Raw genomic sequence first — 25,177 nt, forward strand, 5'->3', positions numbered from 1 at the left:
ATGACCTAAGCCGAAGTCGGACATTCAACCCACTGAGCCACCCAGGAGCCCCAGGAAGGCCTTTTCTTGAGTTAGGGCGTCCTTGTTGACCTAGGCCAGCAATTTGGACAGCAAGGGGTAAAGGGGTGAAGAGTTAAAATGTGGGGCCGACTGCTTTCATCAGCAATTTAATGGTCAGATGAAGGAGAGAGAAGCCTATGTTCTGGCAGCTCAGGCAGAGGGAGGGTTTTATTTGTTCCGGAGGAGGCTGAGGGTTGTTTCAATGCTCAGAGGAGAGGCTGGGGAGAGTGGCTGGAAGAGGAGAGGACTGGGAGGGACAGGGGGGTGAGCTGAGGTGGGAGAGGGCAGGGTCCCCGGATGAGGGGTCAGCTGGGATGGCAGGTGGGTGGATGGGTCTCTGAGTGAAAAGCAGGGAGGTTCCTGGGAACCTCTTTCTCTGAGAAGGAGAAGCTGAAGTCATTCGCTGCTGAGTCATGAGAGGAGGAGGGAGGTTTGAGGAAGTATCTGGGGAGGATGGGGGAGTGAGCTGGGGAAAGACCAGCCATTCCAGGACTGGCTGGACCCAGAGGCCACCACACAGGGCCCCTGTCCACACAGACTTGTGCTTTTCACCTGCAGCCCTGGCAATGTGAGTCTTAGCTAAGAAGGCGAAGGTCAGATCACCCGGAGCAGGCAGTGGTCAGCTGTGGCCAAGTTGTTGAGGGGCCAAGGGTCTGGGGGACAGGGAGGGAGCCTGATATAGCAAAGGAGTGAGGGCCCAGATGGGCCAAGGACTGAGCTAGGTAAGGGAAATAGAGGCCAGGAGGGAGTCAGGCACGGGAGGCCTCAGGGACAGGGAAGAGCAGGGAGTGGGGAGAAGGGAAGTGGATGTGACACAGGAGTGTCGTCATTCTCAGAGGACCCCCAAGGCCTGAAGAAAATTCTGGGGAGTAGTCATGGGTAAGGTTAAAGGTTAAAGAGCTTCCCCCGGAGGCTCTGATGCAAGACGCTTGTCCTGTGGATGCTGGAATCCCAGGAGGCAGGGCCTGGGGAAAAGGCAAACTCGCATCAGGCCACAGGCCTCAGGAATGCCAGCGGGGACCGGCTGTTTGGGCAAAGGGACGAGTCACAGAGCTGCAAGGCCCGAGCCCCAAGGAAGGGGACTTGCTTGAAGCATTTGGAAGGAGCAGAACTGGCAGGACACCTCATGGCTTGGACCTTCATACCTCTCCGTTCTGCCTGGCACAGAGGTCTGCCACTCACACATCTTGTTCCCCTAACTGATCTCTGGGGCACACTTCCGCCTCCGAGATGGGTACGATTCAGGCCCTCTTGGGCTTCATAACAAAGGGAAGAGGAAGTCAAGGGCTTGAACAAATAGGAGCGTGACCACGGTGTACCCTGCTTGGTCGTTTGTGGGTTTTTGTTTTGTTTTTGGGGTTTTTTTTTTGTTTTTTTTTGGTGGGGGGGGGAGTTGTATTGTTTTTTTTTAGTTTTTTTATCCACTGGGTTATGCAGAGTAGAGAGCATTCCCAAGGGGCTGGATGTCCTGGGGATCCTCCCACGACAGGGGAAAGAGCAGGGAGAAGGTCCTGAGGCTGAGCTCCGTTCCCCCACCCCCCCGAAAAAAACAGAGATTAGAGAACAGTAATGACAGAGAGATAGACACACTGTGGTAGAGACAACAGACCCAGAGAGAGAGAGAAGGAGAGAGACAAGGATTCAACAGAGGGACGGACAGGAAGACAGACCGCCTGAGACAGAGACGGGGAGAGAAGGTGCTGAGCAGGCTGGCCAGGTGCCCACGGCTCATCCGGGAAGCTGCTGGGCTGGACCCAATCAGTGCAAGATGGATGGCTGCTTTGGGAGGGCGAGAGGCCGCCAGGCAGGGCAGCTGGGCCGTCTCTCCCATCTGCACGACGCGCTGCAGAAAGCCCGGCCAGCTGACCCTGTTTCCCAATAGGCCGATGGTGGGGTGCGCCCTCGGAGCTTCCTCAAGGACAGCAGGAGGGTGAGGAAGGGCTCTGCTTTGGAGACACGGACCCCAGCTCTGCCTCTCACTAGCTGTGAGGTCTCAAGGCCATCGAGTTCCCTGGCCTGTCTTCATTCCCAGCTCTAAAATGAGAACCACCACCCCGGTCCTCAGTGATTCTGACATGTTTTCACCTGCTCCGCAGAAACAGGGACCTGGGTGAGCTGGGACGTCACAGTGTCCTTCAGGTCCAACAGGAACATGAAGGGAACAGATGCCTTCTGTGCCTGGCACCCTTTGGGGCTAGTTCCGAAAATCTGGCCAAGCAGTTTGGGCTGAAAGTGGTGGTGAGTCAGGAGAATAGGTTGTGACCCCAGGTCCCAGAGTTGCACAGCTGATAAAGATCCCACCAGTAAAGGGCTCCTATCCAGCTCCCCCTACTTCCAAACCCCGGCACTTATGCTCGGTGCCAACCCCCACAACAACAGGGAAATAGACAGGGGCAAGTTTCATCGTTCTGTCCTAACCATCCAAGGGCTCTACTCCAGACAGTAGCCCTCAGCAGCAGGACTGGGAGAGGCTCTTGCTCCTGGTCACCAAGGCCACCTGCACACTAGCCTCATCCAGTCTCTCTGCCGTTCATTTACCCCTTCATTCACTCAAACGTTGAACGTCTACCAGGTGCACTCGTAGGTGTGATGAGCCCAGGATGTGGGAAGAGGACACAGAGGGGATCAATCACCCTCTCCCCACCTATCCAAACCCCAGCTTAAATGTTCCCTCTTCCAGAAGGCTTCCCATAACGTTTACTAGGATTGAGGCCTTTTTCCACCTCTGAGCCCATAACACTTCTCCAAAGACCCACACCCTGGGGTCTTATACAAGGTCTAGGAACGTATATGCATTATATCCCTATAGATGGTCTCCTTTCTGGAGGCAGAGCCCACTCCCCGTTCATCTTTGCCTCCTACAGAGCCCAGCACAGTAGCAAGGGGTCAGGGTTCGAAGGATACATATTTGCCAGTCTTTGAACCTCAACGATGCATCATAATTACTGTCTTTAAACCTCAGTCTTTTCACTTGTAAAGTGGGGACAATAATCTTCACTTGCCAGTGTGGCCAGATGGATCAAATGAGATATTGCATGCGAAGTCCCCTGGCAAGCTGGAGGCCCTACACTCCTTGCAGCCATGGGCTGTTGCTAATAATATAGCAATCTCAGGGCCGGAGCTGGGCTCAGAGAGGCAGGGAGCAGGCGCCCCTCTGTCTGCAGCTTCCCCTGCCTGACGGTGTGGAGGGGTTCTCTGAGCCTGAAACAACCCAAATGTGGGCAGCCAGACTGCAGGGGCAGGAGAGAAGCCGTGGGAACCCGGATATCCAGTTTCCAAGTCTGCCTTTAGCTCAAGGTGAGTGACCTTGGTCGGGGTAGTCCCTTTTCTGAGCATGAGGTTATCCATCTGCCAAGCAGGAACAGTAATTCCGGGCTGGCAGCAGAGAGGAGGCGAGGCCCCGGTGAGGGCTGCAATGCGTAGGAACCCCCACATCAATGTCCAAATACTGTGCACTTGCGGGGTCACAGAAGAGGAGTGCGCCAACCCCTCTGCAGACATCACCTCTTGCCTTCTATCCTGACTGGGTCAGACAGCAGCCCCTTTCCCTGGCAGACTGGGCATTCATTTCTGGGCCAGAGTGGTGCTCAAATACTTGCTGAATGGGAGAATGAATGAATGAATGAATGAATAGGAACCCAAGAAGCATTAGAGCTCCCTTTAGACAGGTCAACAGCTCATCCTGTGCTCACTGTCTACCACTCCCACCAGAGTCCAACCACCCTCACCTCCCCTGCATTAATGTGGCAGTCTCTAGTCTCTCTACTTCTGTATTATTACCCGACAAGCTCTCTCTTCTCCATAGGATGCCCAGGGTGAGCTTTATAAAATTCAGATCTCATGTCTCTCCTCTGCTTATAAACCGCTAGTTAGCCAACTGGTACCCTCACGATAATCTCCATATTCTTTAATGAGCCTACAAGGCTCTCCTCCCTTCTAAACCCACCATCTCGGTTGAACCTCCATTCCAGCCATCTCATTTTCCTCCCACCCCAATAAGGCCAGCCTCCTCTTCCTCTTCTGAAAAGTAACTTTCCTCTCAAAGTTTTCCCTGGCCTCTCCCCCCAGTATAAACTAGGGGCCCCTGTAACCTGACCCTCACGTAACACTGTTCTTTCCCATTGCCATGCTCATCAGGCTTTGATGGAATCTTTGCTTCATCTCCCGCCCGGACTGTAAACTCTTGAAGAGCATAGACCTGGTTTGCCCTGCAATGGAGCTTTTCATCCCTGCCTGGCACAAGGAAGGGGCTCAGAATATTTGATGAGTAGCTGAGTGAGCTGGAAAGAAAGACTGCAAGGAGTCTTTGAGAGTAAGCGCAAGCAGGAGCAGAGGCCAGGATGGGTGGCTGGAGAGAGGGGCAGAGCCAGCCTCCGAGACAGAGCATCTGGCCTTGACTATGGGTTTGAGAATCCACTAAGAGCCAGAGATCACCTTCCTAGCCTTGTCTATATCACGAAAGCCCTGAGAGCCAACTCCAGAGACCACATGGGCCACATCCTCAGAGTATGACCCTGCGCCCCCCGCGCCTTTGCTCGGGTGCCTCTAAGAGCGCGGCTGGTTAGACTCTCAGTCTAGTGTGCATGTCTGGGAGTGTTCAAGGGTGCCCTTCTCTAATTTGTCCACTCAAAAACTGGCTTTACAGTTTTAACAAGCCTCTGTAGGTTAATCCTCCCCTCTGGAAACAAGAGTGGAGACCCCAGGCGGGCCCGAGTGGTGGGCCAGACTTTTAAGCTGCGAAAGGCCTCACAGAGTAGAAAATGTCGCCTGCACTCCAAGCTCCCGGCGGTCATTCCCCATCGTTCCTTCCCACGCCGCCGAGATAGGCTGCATCAGGGCTCCCGGGCCCAGGTTCCGGCCAGCCCCACCCGTCCAGTGGCCAGGGCCGAACACTCCCCAAAGCTCCAACGGGTGCGCCCGGGAGGGGCTATTTCCAGGGGAGGAGAGGGCGTCTCCTTTGCTTTAGGATCGTCTCGACGGCACTTCGCAGCTTGCTGTGATTGGCTGTGCCGTTCCCAGGCTCTCCAATCGGGAAGCTAGCGCGGAGCCAAGGGTGGGGCTTCAGTTCCCACGCGGGACGGGCTCCTACTCGCTTCTTCTCCTCTGTCCGCCACGCCCCGCCAGCGCCAGGGCGGTGACTCAGCTGGAAGGCGCGACCCGACTGGGCCGGAAAGGCCAAGCCGTGCCGCTCCCTCCGGGCCGGCGGCACTGAGCACTGAGCCGGTGGGACTCCGGCAAGGATTTGTGGGTCGGGGTGGGAGTCCCTACATCTGATTCCCCGATCTTTCTATGTGATCCGGAGAAGCTCCAGAGCCTTCTCTGTAGTTTCCCTTTTCTGCAGTAGAGATAAGAATACTGGGAGATCTTGAGACAAGCTAGGACTAGCTAGTTAGTAGAAAGATCGTGGGGCTTTTGGGAATTTACTCTGGTTGCAAATCCCTCCCCCTAGTTAACCAGTTGTGTGATCCTGGCCAATCGCCAAAGACTCGTGTGTAAAATCAGGGAAGGATTTTACCTTCATCCTCTGGTTGTGATGGTGAAAATAAGACAAAATGACATAGATACACAGAAGGCAGCAAAATTCCAATTAGGACAGCCAGCTTTGATGAGCAAAACAAAAAGGGCAGTTTTGGAAAGCTAGCCCTGGAGGCTAGGCTTTGGATAAGATAGCTAGACAGTTCTGCATGAGAAATGAGCAAGAACCCAATTGAAGAGTGGGCAAGGCCTTGAATAGACATTTCTCCAAAGAAGATATATAAATAGCCAATAAGAACAAGGAAAGATACTCAACATAATTAGTCATTAAAAAGGTGTAGGGTGCCTGGCTGGCTCAGTCAGTGGAGCATGCGACACTTTTTTTTTTTTTTTTTAAGTTTATTTATTTATTTTGAGAGAGACAGAGACAGCATGAGTGGAGGGGGAGCAGAGAGGGGGGAGAGAGAGAATCCCAAGCAGGCTCCACACTGTCAGCCCAGAGACTGATGCCAGGCTTGGCCCCACGAAATCGTGAGATCATGACGTGAGCTGAAACCAAGAGTCAGACACTTAACTGACTGAGCCACCCAGGTGCCCCAAAAATGTTTAAAAAATAAAGACGCAAATCAAAACCAGGAGGTACCGCTTCACAACCACTAGGCTGGCTAGAATTTCATTTGTTTTTGTCTTAGAATTTTTTTTTTTTTTTTAAAGGGAGGTAATAACAAGTTAGCAAGGATGTGGAGTGTTGGAACCCAGGTCATTGCGGGTGGGATGTAAGAGGTGCAACCAGTGTGGAAAAGTTTGGTGGTGCCTCAAAATGTCAAACAGGGAATTACCACATGACTCAGGAATTCCCTTCCTAGGTACGTACCCAAGAGAATTGAAAAGAAATTCTCAAATGGATACTTGTACGTCAATATTCACAGAGCATTATTCATAATTGCCAGAAGGTACAAACAGCCCAAGTGTCCATCAACAGATGAATGGATAAACACAATTGGCTGAGTCCACACAAAGGAATATTATTCCACCAGAAAATGAATGACGTCCGGGGGACAAAACAGAAGAGACTCATAAATATGGAGAACAAACTGAGGGTTACTGGAGGGGTTGTGGGAGGGGGGATGGGCTAAATGGGGAAGGGGCACTAAGGAATCTACCCCTGAAAACATTGTTGCACTATATGCTAGTTTGGATGTAAATTTAAAAAAATTAAAAATTAAAAGAAAAAGAAAATGAATGACGTCCTGATACGTGCTATAACGCAGATGAACCTTGAAAACGTTATTTATTCTAAGTGATAGAAGCCAGACTAGAAAGGCCACCTACTTATTGCATGACTCCGCATCTATGAAATGTCTAGAATCGGCTAATCCACAGAGAAAGTAGATTAGTGGTTGCCAGGAGCTGGGGGAAGGGGAATGAAGAGCGATGGCTCATGGGCATAAGGGTTTTTTGTGGGGAGGGGTGATGAAACGTTCTGGAGTTAGGTGGTGGTGATGGTTGCACAACCCTGTGGATATACTCAAAAAACCACTGCACTGTGAACTTGAAAAGGGTGAGCTTTACGATAAGCAAATTTTATCTCGATGAAACTTATTTAAAAGAGAAAAAAAAAAAAGCACAATGACCAAAAGGCAGGAGTCAGAGGGTTTGCAAAACAGAGAGGAGAAAGAAAGAAGCATAGTAGGGGAAAGGGAGGGTTTCAGCACTGGCATAGGCCGTTAGGGCTAGAGTGGAGGAAATGAGTAAAAGTTATCTGGGCATGTGAATGTGTGGGGTGGTGTGTATGAATATAGAAGGGCTTTGTCAAAACAAAGTATCTGCTTCTCAATTTTCAGTTGGTTGTTGGGTCCTTGCTCCAAAGCATCAGCCAAGTGTGGTACAGGCACAGCCTGGAATTGGTGCCACCAGGAATGAAGGGCTTAGTGAACAGGAAAAAGGAGAGTCACGGTGGAGGCAAAAGCAGATGGAAGTTTCAGACATCAGCAAAAGTCAGGAGTGCTTGGCAGAATCTAAGCTCCTGAAGAATTCCTGAGGTTTCTGGTAGGGATGCTGGGTGTCCCACTGTAACAGGAGACACGTGGCTGGGTCCTTTTAAGTAAATTTTGAGAGGCAAGGTGCACTCAGCAAGTTGAAAGACGTGGAAGATATCCAAGAGGCTGACATCTGGGGCACCTGTATCACTCATTTTCCAATGGATTCCCATTGCCCTTGGAAAAAAAACTTCTCCCCACAGCCTAGAAAGCCCCAAGTGATCTCGCCCCCTGCCACTTTTTCCTGACTGCTCTCTTAGCACGTTCCTCTTTGCTCCAATCATAGAGTGCCCTTCTCTCTGGCCCGTCTACAGCTCAGGCTAAATCCCCACTGAGGGATTTGGAATGTGTCTCCCCAAACCTTTTTGTGGCCAAAAGGTTCACGGCCACCTTCCTCTCATTACTGAGGCCCAACTCAAGCCTCACCTCCTTGGAGACCCTCCCTCACCACCCAGTCCCTAGCAGGACAGCCTGCTTTATGTTCTCTAGGGCACTTATCACTAGCTCAAATTCTTTCGACTATTTTTTTAAGTCATTTATTTATTTTGAGAGAGAGAGAGTGAGTGCCTGTAGGCAAACCTGTGCATGAAGGGGGAGGGGCAAAGAGAGAAGGAGAGAGAGAGAGAGAGAGAGAGAGAGAGAGAGAGAGAGAGAGAATCCCAAGTAGACTCTGTGCTCCACGCTGAGTCCAATGTGGGGCTCGATCTCACAACTGTGAGATCATGACCTGAGCCGAAATCAAGGGTCAGACACTTAACTGACTGAGCCACCCAGGCGCCTCTCTCTCAACTATTTATATGTTCAATGGCTTATCACTGGTCTTCTCCTCTTGAAGGTAATCCCTGTGCCACGCAGACAGGAAGCTGCTTTAGATTTCTTCTTGCTCTGGAGCCCCAGAGCACGGCACTGTGCTTGACCTAGCACACAGGTGCTCCAGAAATATTTGCTCATGTCCTCCATTCACCCAACAAATATTGTTTAAGCAGCTACTATGTGTAGTCCTGTGCACGAAGTTGAGCACGACAGCCCCAGCCGCAGCCCACAAAGGCCCCCTGAGCTAGGAGAGGAGACGGCCAAGTCAGCAGTCTCAGCAGGGGTGAGTGTTGTCCCCGGGGAGGTACAGGGTGCGATGTTGGCTGCTTCTAGTCCAGACCGAGAGGAGGTGGTATCAGAGAAGGCCTTCTGGAGAAAATGAAAGCTGAGACATGAGGCTAAAAAGAGTTGACTCAGGGGAAGGAGGGGAGAGGGTGACGCGTATCCCAGGCAGAGAGAACAGCATGTGCAGAGGCCCGGTGGGAAGAGAGCCCAGACATTAGAGGAATTGAAAGTAGTTCAGCCTGGCGAGATCCTGGCAGCAAGTGGCAAGAGATGATGCCGGAAACGCAGGCAGAGCCAGCCTGGACAGGACCTTGCGAACCGAGCTGAAGAGTTGAGGAAGAGCACTGGGGAGCCATGGGAGGGGTTTGAGCAGGGGAGTGGTACCATCGGGGTTGTAAACAGCTCACTGTTCTTGTGGCGTGGGGAACAGGCTAGAGACAGGGAGACAGTGAAGAAGCCGTAGTAAGAAATGGGGGGACGGAGAGAAGTGAACAGATTCCAGCAAGGTTTGGGAGATAGAATCAGTAACATTTGGTGACTAATTGGTTTTGAGGGGTGGAGATTGTTGGGGATAACACCCAGGTTCATGGCTTAAGCTAGCGGTTGGTAGTGCTACTTACCAAACAGGGAAACCCAGGTTTGTGTCGTTCTTGTTGTTTTGTTTTATTTTAGAGAGAAAGAGTGCGAGTGCATAAGTTGGGGAAAAGGGCACAGGGAGAGGGAGAGAGAATCTTAAGCAGGCTTCACGCTAAGCGTGGAGTATAATGCAGGGCCCAATCCTACGAACCATGAGATCATGGCCTGAGCGGAAACCAAGAGTCAGACGATTAACCAACTGAGCCACCAGGCACCCCACTTACAAAGATTTGTTTCTCACTCACTCTAAGCCCATCGTGAGTCAACAGAGGCTTTGCTCCAGGTGGCCCTCACTCAGGGACACAGGTTGATGGGGCCTCCACTCTCTGGAACATCACTGGTCACCCTGAAGGAAGGAATGTGGCAAACTGTGCTCAGGTCCTTGAGGGTTCCTCTATGAGGGGTACTTCCATTCACATGTCATTGGCCAAAGTGTGTCACAGGGCCATGCCTCACTTTAAGAGGGCATGGAAGTACAAGTCCACCGTGTGCCAGGAAGGGGAGTATTGGACATGTTGGTGACCAGTATTGAGGCATCAAAATCTTAGGCTTTAAGGGGACACCTGGTGGGCTTGGTGGGTAAAACATGTGACCCTTGATCTCGGGGTCATGAGTTCAAGCCCCACACTGGGTGTGGAGCTTACTTTAAAAAAATAGAGAAATCTTAGGTTTTGTCATGGGAAACTCTGAGAAACTGGGACAAATCAGTTTCCCTCCCTGAGCCTCAGTTTTCCCTGTCTGTAAAAGGGGGTGATGTTACTTCTCTTGCAGGGCTGCTATGAGGGTTAATGGGCAGAGCATCGGTACTGATGAAAGCACTTTGTTTAGATGCGAAAGAGGAATCCAGGGATGGGAAGCTGTAACCCTTCTCAGGATGAAGGAGACACACACTTGAAGGTGAGCGTGGCCGCAGTGGCTAAGTGGATCTGAGCGTGCTGCACTCAGATCTGGGGGCTACAGGCTGGCTGGTCCCTCTACCCCGACTCCCTGAGTCCTTAAGTATTTTCATTCCTTTCGTTGCTCGGATCCTCATCCTTCCAATGACACTGTGGGTCTTGGAGCTCCCTAACAAATGGAGACAAAGCCATTACTGCCAAGCGCTGATGGACTTTGGAGCTCAAGTGTCTGCCTCACTCCTTGGCTGGGAGCCAGGACCCGGGTCTGGAGCCTGTGGGAGGCAGAAAAATGCCCTCCCCCCAACCAAGATGTCTATGTCCTAATCCCTGGAGCTCCTGAACAGTGTTATTTTAAATGGCTAAAGGGATTTTGCAGATGTGGTTAAGTTAAGGACCTTGAGATGGGGGGGAGTACCCTGGATTATCCAGGGTCTAATATAATCACAAGGGGTTTCAGAGGATGGAAGAGGGAGGCAGGAATGTCAGGAAAGGAGATGAGGCGGTGGAAGCGGAGGTCCAAGTGATATAACTGTTGGCTACAAGGAGGTCACGAGCAGGCATGGGAGGCAGGCAGCCTCTAGAAGCTGGAAAGGTAAGGAAACGGATTCTTCTTTAGGCTCTCCTGAAAGAACACCATCCTGCCGAGACCTTGAACTTAGCTCAGGGAGACCCATTTCAGACTAGCGACCCCCCAAAACTGTAGGATAGTAAATTTGTGTTGTTTTAAGCCACTCAGTTTGTGATAATTTGGTACAGCAGCCATAGGAAACGAGGGAGCCTGTGTGCTGGACGTGGAGGGCAGAGGCTTGACCAGCACAGTTGCTAAACAGGCAGGTCACCTACCCTGGGGCTGAGAGGGGCTCTGGCAAGATCGCCCACTTCTTTCTGCCCCTGGAGCTCCAGGTGAGGTGCCCCAAGAGCAGCCCCCGGGGACGCCCCTGTGCTGCTTTGCTCTTATCTCCCTACTTTTTCTCGAGTATTGCTCTAGTGCCTCTCCCACCTTGCAACGTGTCTTGGAGCAGACCCTTTCCTTCTGCAGGACCTAAGTTTCTCTACATGCAAAAGGAAAGCAGGGGTGGGCTTGGGGACCCTCCGGGGCCTTACAGGCCTCATACTGCGAGTCAGCACTTCCAAGACTGTGTGGGCCTGCTGAGAGCTCTCTGATGATGCTCTTGCACGGCCCTCCATCCCCGAGCTGGTTTCCTCCAGAGAGTTCTAACCAGTCTTTGCTGCTGCCACAAATGATACACTTGTGCCCGCAAGTAAAAAGACAGGGGTGAAGGGGGGGGGGACAATGCTTTATTGACTTGGCACCTATAAACAGGTGGCTACAGGCCCCCAGGGTTCTTCGCTACTGCAAAGTGGAGGCTCTGTGGTGGGGGCAGCATAAATCAGAGATGTTGGTTCCAGCTGCAGGGAGGGGCCGCTGTCCCTGCTTTGGCCCCTCCAGTCCCCTTGTCCAGCCAAGCACCATCTGAGTCTGGGCCCTCACGGAGAAGGCCAGGGCAACAACCCAGGTTCTTCTGCAGCCACAGGCAGTCTAAGGTAAGAGCTGTGGGTCTCTCCTGCCTTCCCTCTTCTTCGGGCTCCCAATATGGGTTGGGGAGAGGGGGGATACTCCATTTATAGAGAGCCCCTGAGCCTCCTGGACCAGGGTCCAGGAAGGCAGGGTCAGGTGTTATAACAGGAGCCCCACCGAAGAAAACAGTTATGAGTCATTCCCTTCCCCCCATTTTATATTCTGGCTGAGCAGCAAGTGGGAACTCTTATTGAATTGGGCCCACAATAACTGGTGACAGGTGATGTCACCTGGGTAGAGCCAGGCTCCCCCATGCAGGACCACACTCTCTGAATAGGCTCTCTCCCAGGCAAGAGGAGGGAAGGGCAGAGTGAACTGAAGTTGTCAGAGGAGGAGGGCTTCCTGGAGGAAGAGGGGCAGGCCACAGCAGGCTCCCAGAAGAGATGGTCTGCAGAATGGGCTGGGTCACAATGGCTGGCACAGGACACTGGCGTCTTCACTGTGGTCACAGTTGTGGGCATCCCAGCGGATGTGAGAGCAGAGCAGAAGGGCACTCTCGTCCCCACGGCACTTGACATTGTCCAGGAGGATAGGGCCTCGGCCCGGGCCGAAGTGGGCCTCGCCGGGGGCTGCCAGGGCCTGGCCACAGCCCAGCTGGTGGCACAGGACAGTGGCTGCCCGCAGGTCCCAAGCGTCATCGCAAACAGTGCCCCACCGTTGCCCTAGGAAGAGTTCTACGCGCCCCTCACATTGGTGGGCTCCATTGGCCAGACGCAGGTGCCCTGTGGAGAGACAAGGCCCAGGGCTGGAAGGGGCTGGCCCATGCCAGGCCATGGAAGGGGTAGACAGAAAAGGCAAAGGGTAGTGATGTCAGACACAGCATTGCTCTGGGGGCCGATGGACAAGGGCAGATAAATCAGGTTAAAATAAGCTGGGTGGCAGTCTAGACTCAGTCTCTGGACTGGAAGAATGTGTACGAGTCTTTGTGGGGTGCTGTGTCCCTGCTGAGTGTTTCATGTCTGCTCTTTCCTTAGTCCTCTGTTCATAATCCCAGATCCTCACCCCCAGTGCCACTCTCTGGAGACTGTGCTTGTGTCCCCTGAAGGTTATCGTCTCCCCTCACCCACAGGCTTAAAATTGAATTCTTTCCTTTCATCTCTTCAGGAAGGAGCCCCTTATTTTGATCCCATCTCTAGAAATCTCTAAGATTGCTCCCTTAAAATCCACCTCCCTCTTCTGGATACCATACCCTTATTAACGAGAACAGAGACTAACACATAGCAAAGGTTCTCAAACCTGGTACAAATCTGCTGAGCTGTGTAACCTCAGGCTGTGATCTCCCCCAGTTCTGGTCCTTCCGATCCTAACGTCTCTACTTCCATCTTTGGGGCTGTGGGCACCTACCGTCCCTGGGCCGAGGAGTGGGCGCCCGGGTGGTCTCAGAACCATCCTGCTGGACTTGAAGTCCTAGCTCCTCTGGGCCTGGCTCAGCAAGGACAAAGAAAAAGAGGTGGCTGTCACATTAGGGAACATGTTCCTTGAGGCAGATTACCTTCTACCCTCCCAAGGGGAGCCTGATTAAGGGACAGGGAGGGCCTCACAGGACCCTGAAGGAGAACTGCTTTCTGCCACTTGGATCAGAAATGGGGCTGTGATTCTTTCACCCTGGAAACCAAAGCAGGACCCTTTGTAGCTACCCCTTTGTGGCCAAGGCTCCTAGGCCAAGGGCACCAAAGGAGGTTGAAGATCTCATTTCCCACACCAATCAATAAACAGGAGCATTTTAAAATAGGTCAGACTCTACAAACACCCCTTTCCATTGATTCTCAAAGGTCAGACGCTTGCTCCCCGAAAGCTGATCAACTCTGCTTCCTAGAGCTTTGCGGGTCCTTGACTCAGCAGATAGAAAGAGACCCTGCCCCTCCTTTCACACAGATTTCCAGACTTTGTCCCTAGCTTTCCTCTCGCCCTCCCCTCACTGCCGCAGCGGGCACGCCCGCCCCAAGCCCTACCCCCTCCTCACTGCAGAGGGCGCTCCCTTCCCGGCTCCGCCCATGCTGCGCAGCCGCAGAGCGCGTCTATGGTCGGGCTCCGCCTCTCTGCGGAGTGCGCGTCCTCTCCGGCCCCTCTCACGCTGCAGTGCCGCAGAGAGCCCTCACGCACGGCCCCGCCCATTTCTCAGAGGCAGCCTTACCCCGCCTGCGCCGCAGTACGCGTCTGCGCGCGGCCCCGCCCATTCCCGGGAGGCCGTGCTGCGCGGCCCCGCCCGCGCGGCAGTGCGCGCCTCTGCGCGGTCCCGCCGCCACCTCACCTGAGCAGAGCGCGCCGGCATCTTCGTGGTGGCCGCAGTTGTGCTGGCCCCAGCCCAGGTGGAAGCAGTCGCTCAGGTGGGCCTCCGTCCCGGCGCAGCCCACGTTGTCCAGCAGCACGGGGCCGCGCCCGTAGCCGAAGTGGCCGAGGCCCGTGGCGCCCAACGCAGGCCCGCAGCCCGCCTCGCGGCAGGCCACACGCGCGTCCGCGAAGTCCCAGTCATCGTCGCACACGGTTCCCCAGCCCCCGGCGTACATCACCTCCACGCGGCCGCGGCACGGGCCCGGACCGCCCACCAGCCGCAGCCGCCCGCCTGCGGGGCGCACAGGCCCGTGGCCATTGGGGCTGGGCTGGGGCCGCTGGCTCCCGGACAGAGCACCAGCCCTACCCCTCTCCCACCCCCACAGAACCCTGGCTCTGCCACTTACTTTTCTCCCCCGCGACCCAGGTGGCTGTGGTGAACAGTGCCATCTCCCTGGAAGGCAGGGCACCAACTCCTGTAGCTGCAGAGACAGGGCCTCTAGAGCATGTGAAGGGGACGAGGAGGCCTTCTGGCCTACAACAGGGCACAGCGATGCCTAAAGGCCTCCAGCTGTACCACACCTGCACCCCACACTCAGCCTCAATCCTAGTGTCGCCGTGTAGTCCGGTGTGGTCCTCAGGAAACTTGATTGGAATGAACCGAATCCTATTTCCAGGCATTAGTCTACTTTGAATCTCAATGATAGTTCCAGACGGGACTCCCAATGTGCTTCTAGCCTTCATTCAACCTTTAGCTCAACCCTCTCACAAGGTCTCTCGATTTCCAACCTCAGCACCCACCCAAATTGTACCTCAGAGCTTTGAAGAAATCTCTTACTGTCTCCTCCCACCTTGCTGAACTTTTCAGAGCTCTGGATTTCATCCTTGCTCCGTCTGCTCGTGATTCTCTCGCCCACCTCTTTACCATCGGGCGGAAAGTCCTGGTCGGCTAGCCAGGGCCGCCTTCCAGTAGATCCAGAACAGCCTTTCTATTTCCCAGCCCTGTCTGCCTTGTCCCTACCATTCCAGCCCAGAAGGCTGGGCTCCTTACCTTCTGGCTCTGTGTGCCAGGCCCAGTCCTCTCTTGTGGCCAAGGGTGGTAGTGCGGTGAGAGTCGGGGGGCCCAGGACTAGAGCAGGAGAGAAGGGAGCAGGGTCAGAGGCCAAGGTTTTGGTTCCGGGTCAGCCTTGCGCCGTCAGGGGAGGATGGGAGGGTCTCCGTGGAGAGCACAACAGATTTTACTCCCAAACTGGGGGGGGGGGGAATCTGCCCTACCTGACAGTGTTTGTAATTTACTTTTGGTGCACAGGTGTCCACATTGCAGTTTATAAAGGGCTTTGACACACATGCTTCCGTTTCTCTCCAGTGTTTTCAGAAGCCCAGTGTGTGTCCAAGATGGAGAGACAGAGAAGGCCTTACCCACCAGGGAGGGCCATACACAGTCCTGAGGGGCTTACAGCACAAGACTCATCCCCATCTTGCAGATAAAATAGGACTAGAAAGGCCAAGAGTCATGCTGGAGACTGTGCAGCAAGGTTAGCTGTGGCTTTGCCAGGACTCACTATGTGACCGTGGGTAAGGCTCCGCCTCACTGGGCCTCAGCTTTCCCATCTGTAAACCAGGAATAATGGCCCCTGGTGTGCGGTGAGGCAGAGCAAACAATTTATATGTTACAGAGTGGAGTCCATCTGTGAAGTGCCATTACTGGCCCTATTATTCCTATTTGCTCAGGAAAAAATCTCAAAATGGGAGAGGGACCAGGTGGGTGAACACACTATTGTGGTTACAGATTACAAAGGATTACAGATGGCTATGCTTGGTAATTCTGGGGGCATACCTGGGCTACAGTGAGAGAATTCTGGAGTAGCTCTGGGGTAATTCTAGAGTACTATTACTTTACTCTGGAGTATTCCGTGAAGAGCACTTAGAAATTGCTAGAAAATTCCGGAGGCTTTCTTGGGGTACTGCTAAATAATTCTGGAGTATTGGTGGCACAATACCGTGAGACCTACCACAAAGAGTACTGGGACTTTCAGAGGCACTTCTAGAGCAGTACTGAGACGTTAAAAGTAATTTTGGGGCCTTCCCGGAGAGCACTGGGGTGCATCGGGGGAAGCCACCAAGCCCCGCCCGGCCCCGCTCCGCCTCCGCCTCCGCTCGCGTCAGGACGGGGCCCCGCCCCGGTCCCCGCCCAGCCCCGCCCCCGAGCCCGCACCTGCGCAGAGCGCGCCGGCGTCCTCGTGGTGGCCGCAGTTGTGCACACCCCAGCCCAGGCTTAGGCAGGCTGCCAGGCGGGGCTCGCTGCCTTCGCAGTGCACGTTGTCCAGAAGGATGTGCCCCGTGCCATAACCGAAGAAGGCGTTGGTGGTGGCGGCCAGGGCCGCCCCACAGCCCAATTGGCGGCAGACCACGGCAGCATCCGGCAGCCCCCAGTCGTCGTCGCAGACCGTGCCCCACAGGCCACCATGAAGGATCTCGACTCTGCCCTGACACGGGCCCACGCCCCCAACCAGGCGCACGCTGCCCTCACCTGGTGGGGGGGCGGGCCGGAGCATTTCCCACAGGGCTGTGCCTCCCCCACCAACAGTGCACCCAATCCAGTGCTTCCCCAATGCCTCAGGCCCTCCACCTACCCACAGTGGATGGGGCCCCAGCACCTAAAACCAAGGAGAAGCTTCTCACCCAATTACCCGAAGGCACTTCCTCCTCACAGTCCCAGATTGGGGAGGTTTGTGGGATCAGGACAAACTGGCTTTGACTGGGTCATTTTCTGCCTCAAACCAACCTTCCTGGTACCGGTCCACACTGCTGTTTCCTCACTTACTCCTGCAGTGAAAGGAGCCTCACCTTTCCAGGTGCATTGCCAACAATTCTTCCTCTAGGAAGCCCTCCCATATCTCTAGCAGGTGAGACCCTCTTCCTCCTCTGGGCTTCCTTGCTTATTTAATCTGTCCCTCTTTGGGGGTACTTTTCATTTTCTCGTTCTCCGTCATTATCCATATTTCTGTACATATCTGAGTCTCCCATTGGATTAAGCTCCGGTCCTCACCTCTTTAGCAACTTGTGCTGTTTTTTAAGTTTATTTTGAGAGAGAGAAAGAGAGTATGCGGGAGGAGTGCAGAGAGAGAGAGAGAGAGAATCCCAAGCAGGTTCTGCACCAGGAGCACGGAGCCTGACACAGGGCTCAAACTCACAGTGAGGTCATGACCTGAGCCAAAACCCAAGAGTCTTATGTGTAAATAATTAAGCCATCCAGGTGCCCTCAGCTGACTATTTTTTTTAAGTTTATTTATTTTGAGAGAAATAGCATGCCAGAGAGAGGAGCAGGAGAGAGGGAGAGACAGAATCCCAAGTAGGCTCTGCACTGTCAGCACAGAGCCCAACACTGGGCTCGAACCCACAAACCATGAGATCATGACGTGAGCCAAAATCAAGAGTTGGACCCTTAACCGATCGAGCCACCCAGGTGCCCCTGTGCTGACTTTTTTTTAAAATATATTTTTAAATATTTACTTTTGAAAGAGAGAGAGAAAGAGAGACAGAGAGGCAGAGTGTGAGCGGGGGAGGGGCAAAGAGAGAGGGAGGCACAGAACCCCAAGCAGGCTCCAGGCTCTGAGCTGTCTGCACAGCCGGACGTGGGGCTCGAACTCACAAACCGTGAGATCATGACCTGAGCTGAAGTCAGTCGGAGCCCCTGTGCTATTTTTAATCATCCCACAGGAATGCCTCCTCTTTCCCTAGCCAGACTGTGAGCAGCCTGGGGGCCTGCAAGGGGCAGGATGGGAAGGGAATGTCCCAGCTCACCCATCGGTAATCCCTCTCTTCCCACCATCAAAGGTAAGGGTGGCAGACTCCTCTGGGGGTCCTTCTCCTAAGACCCAGCTGGTCCCCATGTTGCCCTTACTTACCTTTCCCATTCTGGGGAGTTGTAGGGGGCGCCCTACTGGTTAACACTTTCCTTGTTGGGGGCTGCGTGGGCAAGAATTCTGGGAAGGAAGCAGGGTGGAAGGGAGGAGGATACATGGATCTTTCTGTTCTTCATCCTCACACCGGATGTGTGAGCGGCAGGGCATGGACCCCTAAGGTACCTGCCATAGGGCCTCTGGCCACACAAAGGGTCAAAGCCAGGAACCCTGGGGTATGAGAGGAGAAGGGGCCCCCTGAGTCCAGAAAGCAGTAGCTTCAGACAAGTTCTTTGTGTTCTTAGAGCAACATTACGTTACTTGAGAACTTATTAGAAATGCAAATTCCCAGGCCCCACCCCAGACCTGCAGAATCAGAAACTCTGGGATGGAACCACCGTCTGTGTTTTATTTAATGAGCCCACCAGGCGATTTCCTTGAAAACTAGAACCAATACTCTCAAGGTCAACGCCTCTCAGAGATGTCTGCTGCAGCTCCACACCAAACGGACCTCACTGCCAGTGTTGACCCCAATTGTTTGATTTTCAAAATGGGGAGAGAGCTCGGCTGGAACCATCAAGGCCCCACATAGAAGCAATAATGCTGGTTTTCCTTCAGCCAGGATCACACAATGAGGCAGAAGGGCCGCTGGGACCCTGACAACAAGGCCGGGGCTCCTCCCCCACACCGTGCAATGCCACCTCTGGATTGTTCTTCTGCCATGCCAGTCCCTTCATTCGTCCATACAACCCTGCTGCCCGCCCTCCCGGGTCACAGGTCTCTGCTTACCATCGCACAGGACAGCCACATCTTCGTAGTGGAAGCAGTTGTGGACGCCCCAGCCTCGGCTGCCGCACTGGCTCAGCGCAGCTTCCTGCCCGCCACACTCCACGTTGTCCAGCAGGATGGGGCCTCGGCCTTGGCCGAAGGCGAGGGGCCGCGGCACGGGCAGTGCCAGGCCGCAGCCCAGCTGTCGACACACCACGTTGGCATCCACCACATCCCAGTCATCGTCACAGACGCTGCCCCAGGAGCCGCCGTGCAAGACCTCCAGGCGCCCCCGGCAGCGGCTCGGGCCCCCCACCAGCCTCAGCTCTGTGGAGAGGGTTGGGCTGGCACCAGGGGGATTGCTGGGCCTGATGTGCAGGACGCCCACCTTGCTGCGAAGCCGTGGGAGCCTTACGGTCAGTCCCTTCCGGGCCTTATTTCTCCCTCTCTGTAAAATGGGGAGACTAGCGCAATCTCTTTGGGGGCATCTAGAGTTACGGAGGGCTGGTTAGTTGTCATTCCCTGAGGCTTTCCATCTGCTCATCTGGGTACCTGGGGGCAGGGCAGGGTATGGGCAGGAGGGGCAGGGGCACCTACCTGGAAAGGGCAGTGGGGTGGGCTGTAGGGCGCTGGCTGAAACAGAATGAGAAGAAGCATTGGTCCCTCTGCCCCCTCCCTTGGCCACAGGGCCCTGGGAACAGTCTCCTTTCCCCCCATGATCCTTACCATCATCCCCCTCCTCTTCACTTTCCCTGCCTTTTCCAAGCTTCTCTTCTCTCTCCCTGCCTGAAACGGGTCTGTCTGCTTCTCCCCCTCCACTGTGAAGTGCCTCAAAGACTCCCCATTTCCTGCAGGAGTCCCAGATCCTGAGCTTTCTCTACAAAGCCTTTTAGCCAGCTTCCCCTCACTTCTTTTTTTATTTTTTGAAATATTTTATTTTTAAGTAATTTTTTTTAAAGTAGTCTTTACAGCCAGCGTGGGGCTGGAACTCACAACCCCAAAATCAAGAGTTGCACGCTCCACCCGCTGAGCCAGCCAGGAGTCCCGCCTTCCTTTACTTCTTAATTTCCCATCAGTCTTGTCTCTGGGTCTTTAACCCTGCAGTCTCGTCTACTTGAACAGTTCTGCTCATTAGAGCCTGCAGATCCTTCTAGATATAGCTCGGAGTCCCTGCCCCTGGAGAGCCTTCCTGGAGCCTTCAGCTAGAAATGCGGTTTCCTCTCAATCTCTGGACACAGTCTCCAAGCCTTCTTGGGCCTTCTGCCTGGTGATGCGGCCCTGCCTGTCTGTGTGTTTCCTGGTATTACTCAGCAGACGGTCAGTAGCTCTGTCTTAAGTGTGCCAATTGGCTTTGGGATTTATTAGGATATCCCCCCAAAGATTTACCTATACAAGGCCTTCTGCTTCAGCTCTCATTATGTGTAAGTCAGGCACTGTGCCCATTGCTTTATGTGGCATGGCTAACTTAACCAGTGGGATGCTTAAGGTAAGTAGGATTTCGCGCATGAGGAAACTTCTGGTTTAGTGAAGTGAGGCCACTTGCTCAAGGCCACACAGAGAACAAAGAATAGAGCCCAGATTCCAACCCAAATAGCCACACTCTTCTTCAGCACACAATTCTGGGCACATGGCCTGGGGCGGGGTGGGGGGAGGTGGTAGGAAACAGGGAAACTGGCCCAGCAGGAAATTGACAAGCCCATAAAAGCCCCTCACTTGTGTGCAGGGTGTGACGGTTCTCAGGCACCTTCATGTGCCTCCAGGCGCCTCATAGAATTCTTAGGACAATGCTCTGAGGTGTGTACTGGTGTGCCCATTTTACAGGTGAAGAAACTGAGACTCGTTGCTTCTTTCTCAAGTTAGCATGGCCCCTAGGTCATTTGGGTCTATGTATTCCACCAGCTGCCTTTCCAACAGCCATTGTTGAGCCCACTCCTTTCCCTCCTTCCCTATTTCCGGTGTCCCCTAGCCGCCCAGACCCTGTTTACATTGAGCCCTCACCTCCAGCGCCGAGCCCTCCACTTCCCCAACTCAGACAGACCCTTAGATTTCATCAACCCTGAACAAATGTCAGAGCTGAAAGGAACTTCGGAAACGATCTCATTCACAAACCATAATTTTACAGCTGGGAAAACCAAGAGCCAGACAAGGGAAGGGTCCGGGGTTGAGGGGGGAGGGCACTCACCCAGCGGCAAAAGGAGGAGGAAGGATAAGGCAGGGGGGAGGCGTGAAGAGCCAGTGCTCCAGTCTCCCAGCCCCCGCCCCCTGCTCTTCTCTGCCGGCTGGGGATCAATTCGCATCTCTGCTTCCTCGTGCATCCAGCCAGTGGATGGCCTTTCAGATGGTCCCATCAAGGGGTGGTGGAGAAGTCACAGCTGGAACATCTGGAAATAAAGATCCTAAGTCACTTCCTCCAGCTGGAAGGGGCTCAGCGAGAGCCTCAGGGGGATGTGACATTTCCGCTTGGAATCGGCATTCTGAGTGGAGGCGGAGGCGGAGGCGGCGGGGGCAACAGCTGGGCTCTCTGAGGGTAGAGCACAAGACTTAGGTCTGGCTGGAGCAGAGGGTGTGTGAGAGCCATGGCAGGAGACAAAGTTGGACTTCTGCCTGGTCCCAAAGCATCACAGGCCCGGAGTCTGTGCTGAGGGCTCAGGGTTTATCCTCCAGGGCACCGTATCCCAAAGCCTGGTGCTGGTGCCACTGGTGGTAATCCACAAAATTTTAGTGGGAGATGAAAGGATGTCTACTATTGTCTTCTTTCTTTCTCTATTGAGGGTGGGGAGGGGTAGAGAGAGAGGGAGAGAGAGAATCCCAAGCAGGCTCTGCACTGTCAGCGTGGACCTTGGTGCAGGGCTTGAACCCACGAACCTCGAAACCCTGATCTGAGCCAAGATCATGTTCTGAGCCAAAATCATGACATGGGCTGAAATCAAGAGTCAGACACCTAACCGACTGAGCCACCAGGCACCCCTATTTTCTTTCTTTCTTTTTTTTTACAATGCTTTCTGTTTATAGTAAAGGATTCTGGTTTTCCATTTATTTGGAGCAATATAAAGTTTATTTTTATTTATTTATTTTTTAATTTTTTTTACATTTTATTTATTTTTGATAGAGAGACACAGAGCATGAGCAGGGGAGGGGCAGAGAGAGAGGGAGACACAGAATCCGAAGCAGGCTCCAGGCTCTGAGCTGTCAGCACAGAGCCCGACACGGGGCTCGAACTCACAAACAGAGATCATGACCTGAGCCAAAGACCAACGCTCAACCGATTGAGCCACCCAGGCACCCCTATAAAGTTTATTTTTAAAGTTAATTTAAATCAGGGGCACCTGGATGGCTCAGTTGGTTAAATGTCTAACTCTTGATTTTGGCTCAGGTCATGATCTCACAGTTCATGGGATTCTCTCTCTCTCCCTCTCTCTGCCCCTTCCCTGCTCCTGTGCCCTCTCTCTAAAATAAATAAAATAACATTTTTTTAAAAAACGTTAATACAGGGGCGCCTGGGTGGTGCAGTCGGTTAAGCGTCCGACTTCAGCTCAGGTCACTATCTCGCGGTCCGTGAGTTCGACCCCCGCGTCAGGCTCTGGGCTGATGGCTCGGAGCCTGGAGCCTGTTTCCGATTCTGTGTCTCCCTCTCTCTCTGCCCCTCCCCCGTTCATGCTCTGTCTCTCTCTGTCCCAAAAATAAATTAAAAAACGTTCAAAAAAATAAAAAATAAAAGCTTTAAAAAAAAAAAACGTTAATACAAATCAGAAGAAATGAGGGCACCTGAGCTTGGGTGGCTCAGTCGTTAAGCATCTGACTTTGGCTCAGGTCATGATCTCACAGTTGGGGAGTTCGAGTCTGGCATCAGGTTACCTCATCCCTGTTTTGGGTAAGCACAAGCCCACTTCGAGTGAGCCCCACTTCTCTCCGTCTCTCTCTCTCTCTCTCTCTCTCTCTCTCTCTCTCTCTCTGTCCCTCCTGGGATTTGTCTCTCTCTCTGTTCTTCACTCACTTGCACTCCCCTCCTCGCAAAATAAATAAATCAGAAGAAAAGAATCAATTTAAGGAAAAAAAAAAAAACAGTCAAGGAAGTATGGTTCCCATGACTCTCAAATATGCCAAAATGGTGAAGGGCTGGGAGAATAGGTGACATTTGAGAGGCTCTGCCCTTTTGGGGCGGGAAGGCCTTGAAGATTATTTTTTAAATTTTGGATTGAGAGGCACCTGGGTGGCTCAGTCAGGTTAGCACCTGGCTCTTGGTTTCAGCTCAGGTCTTGATCTTGTCATGATCTCACGGTTTGTGAGTTTGAACCTCGCATCGGATTCTGCTTGGGATTCTCTCTCTCCCTCTCCCTCTACTCCTCCCCTGCTCTCTCTCTCTCTCTCTCAAAATAAATAAATAAACCTAAAACATGTATTTTGGATTGAATAGGGGTGCCTGGCTGGCTTGGTCAGAAGAGCATGCGACTCTTCTTTTTTTTTTTTTAATGTTTATTTATTTTTGAGAGAGACAGAGACACAGTGTGAGCAGAGGCAAGGGAGGGGCAGAGAGAGAGGGAGACACAGAATCCGAAGCAAACTCCAGGCTCCAAGCTGTCAGCACAGAGCCCGCCACGGGCTCGAACTCACAAACTGTGCCATCATGACCTGAGCTGAAGTCGGACACTTAACCGACTGAGCCTCCCAGGTGCCCCAAGAGCATGCGACATTTAATCTCAGCGTTGTGAGTTTGAGCCCCATGTTGGGTGTAGAGATTCCTTAAAAATAAACAACTTTTGGAGTGAGGTATACAAGCCCCATCGTGTGTAAATCCTACGCATGCAACTCAGTGAACATTTGCACCATGTAAACACGTCCCAGTAAGACCCTATGTCCCCTTTCCTAGCAGACCTCCAGCAAGAGGCCGATACAGCGCATGGACAGTGATGCGACGGCTGGGGGGAGATGGGGGCCTGGTTTAGAGGATGGGTCTCTTTGGGCTACAGTGAGAGGGAGATACCTCCCGGCAGGAGACCCCTGCCATCTCCCCCTGGCTTGGCCTCCGTCCGGGTATACAAACAGTCTGGTTGGGGAGAGATTGAAAACCTATCTGGATGTGGACACAGGGTTTTCAATACTCCATTCATGGGGCCCAGAACAGCCCCCAGTGGAATAATCAGCTTTTGTATTCCCTCTGCCTGACCCGGGACAGCTGGGAGATGGGGACTGAGGACTCCAAGGAGGCGTAGTCACGGGCCTGTCTTTGCTGAGGGACTCCATAGTGATCTGGGCCTGCCCCTGCTTCACCCCTGGGACCCTTGGTGGAAATGAGACTTAACTGTTCCCTGCCCTCCGGGAACTGTGACTCTCTGAAGCTCTCACACTCCCTCCTTTTGTGTGTTATTAGTGCATCTTCTGCCTTTACAGGGCAGGCCAGGCAGCACAGCACAGTGGTCAGAAGCATCAGTTCCACCACCAACCAGCTCTGTGATCTCACCTCACTAAGCCTCACTATTGTAATCTGTAAAATGGGGTTAGTAATATACTTAGCTCTGATGATTGTGGCTAGGTCAAAGGAGCTAAAGTTTTGGGGTTTTTTTTTTTTTTTCCTAAATGTTTACCTATTTTTGAGAGACAGCACAGCAGGGGAGGGGCAGAGAGAGAAGGAGACAGAGGATCTGAAGCTGGCTCTGTGCGGACAGCAGAGTGCCCAACGCAGGGCTCAAACTCCCAAATCGTGAGATCATGACCTGAGCCAAAATTGGACGCTTAACCTACTGAGCCACGCAGGTGCCCCTAAAGAGCTAAAGTTTATAGAAGGTTTAGCCCAGTGCCTGACCCACCGTATGTGCGGGAGCTACTGCTATTGTTACTACTATCTGTGGACCTTTTTTGGGGCAAGTGCCAGATCTTGTTCAATGGTACCATCTGGCACAGGGTGGATGCTCAGGAAATGTTTGTTGAATGACTGAATGAAGTTTAGGGCTGCAGAATCATAGAATGAAGCAGTCAGAGGGGCCCGGGATATCATCAAGGGCAATTCCACATCCGACCAGTAGAAAACTTGTCATCCTCCCTCTCTCCCTCCCTCCCTCTCTCTCTCTCTCTCTCACACACACACACACACACACACACACACACACACACTCGTGCGCGCGCGCAGAAGTGAAGTATTCATACCTGGGGGAATGTTCTGGGCTCTTTCTGTCCCTTCTTCCACGGTCAATCCAAGGTTAAATCTCAAATCACTTTTTCTGCCCCCAGTAGTTTAGGAGGGGGAAGAATCCCCCAAATGCAAATCAGCACAGTCCTTTCTTCTTTCCTTTCCAAAGCTGGAAGATAAGCTGAGGCCAAGTCCCCGTCCATGGAGCTCACTCGTGACCCCAGCCTGTCCCCACCAGACCTCAGGGGCAGAGGGAGGCAAAGGGAGAGTGGAGGTGACCCGCACAGTCTGGAGCAGCCCCAGAGAAGGGGCACCCAGGCAGAGGAGGA

At 53.2% G+C, this 25,177-nt stretch overlaps 1 protein-coding gene across 2 annotated transcripts; it reads right to left on the minus strand.

The window, feature by feature from the left end:
• Positions 1–11,487: 11,487 nt before the first annotated feature.
• SSC4D (scavenger receptor cysteine rich family member with 4 domains) lies at positions 11,488–25,177 on the minus strand. 2 transcript variants are annotated; one of them, XM_019421631.2, is made up of 11 exons: positions 24,866–25,177; positions 20,907–21,105; positions 19,322–19,357; positions 18,746–19,051; positions 17,963–18,040; positions 16,270–16,584; positions 15,106–15,183; positions 14,462–14,536; positions 14,035–14,346; positions 13,128–13,205; positions 11,488–12,505 (listed from the first exon to the last, which is right to left on the minus strand). In XM_019421631.2, the coding sequence occupies exons 2-11, from the start codon at positions 21,070–21,072 to the stop codon at positions 12,189–12,191; spliced, it is 1,761 nt and encodes a 586-aa protein (XP_019277176.2). In that variant the 5' UTR covers positions 21,073–21,105; positions 24,866–25,177; the 3' UTR covers positions 11,488–12,188. The 2 variants fall into 2 exon arrangements, 1 of the variants encoding a protein (XP_019277176.2); XR_002073082.2 differs by having other exon boundaries at positions 12,396–12,505; positions 13,020–13,205.

This window comes from Panthera pardus, unplaced genomic scaffold, assembly GCF_024362965.1.
Source record: "Panthera pardus isolate Hobbes unplaced genomic scaffold, ASM2436296v1 HiC_scaffold_4, whole genome shotgun sequence".
NCBI lineage: Eukaryota > Metazoa > Chordata > Mammalia > Carnivora > Felidae > Panthera > Panthera pardus.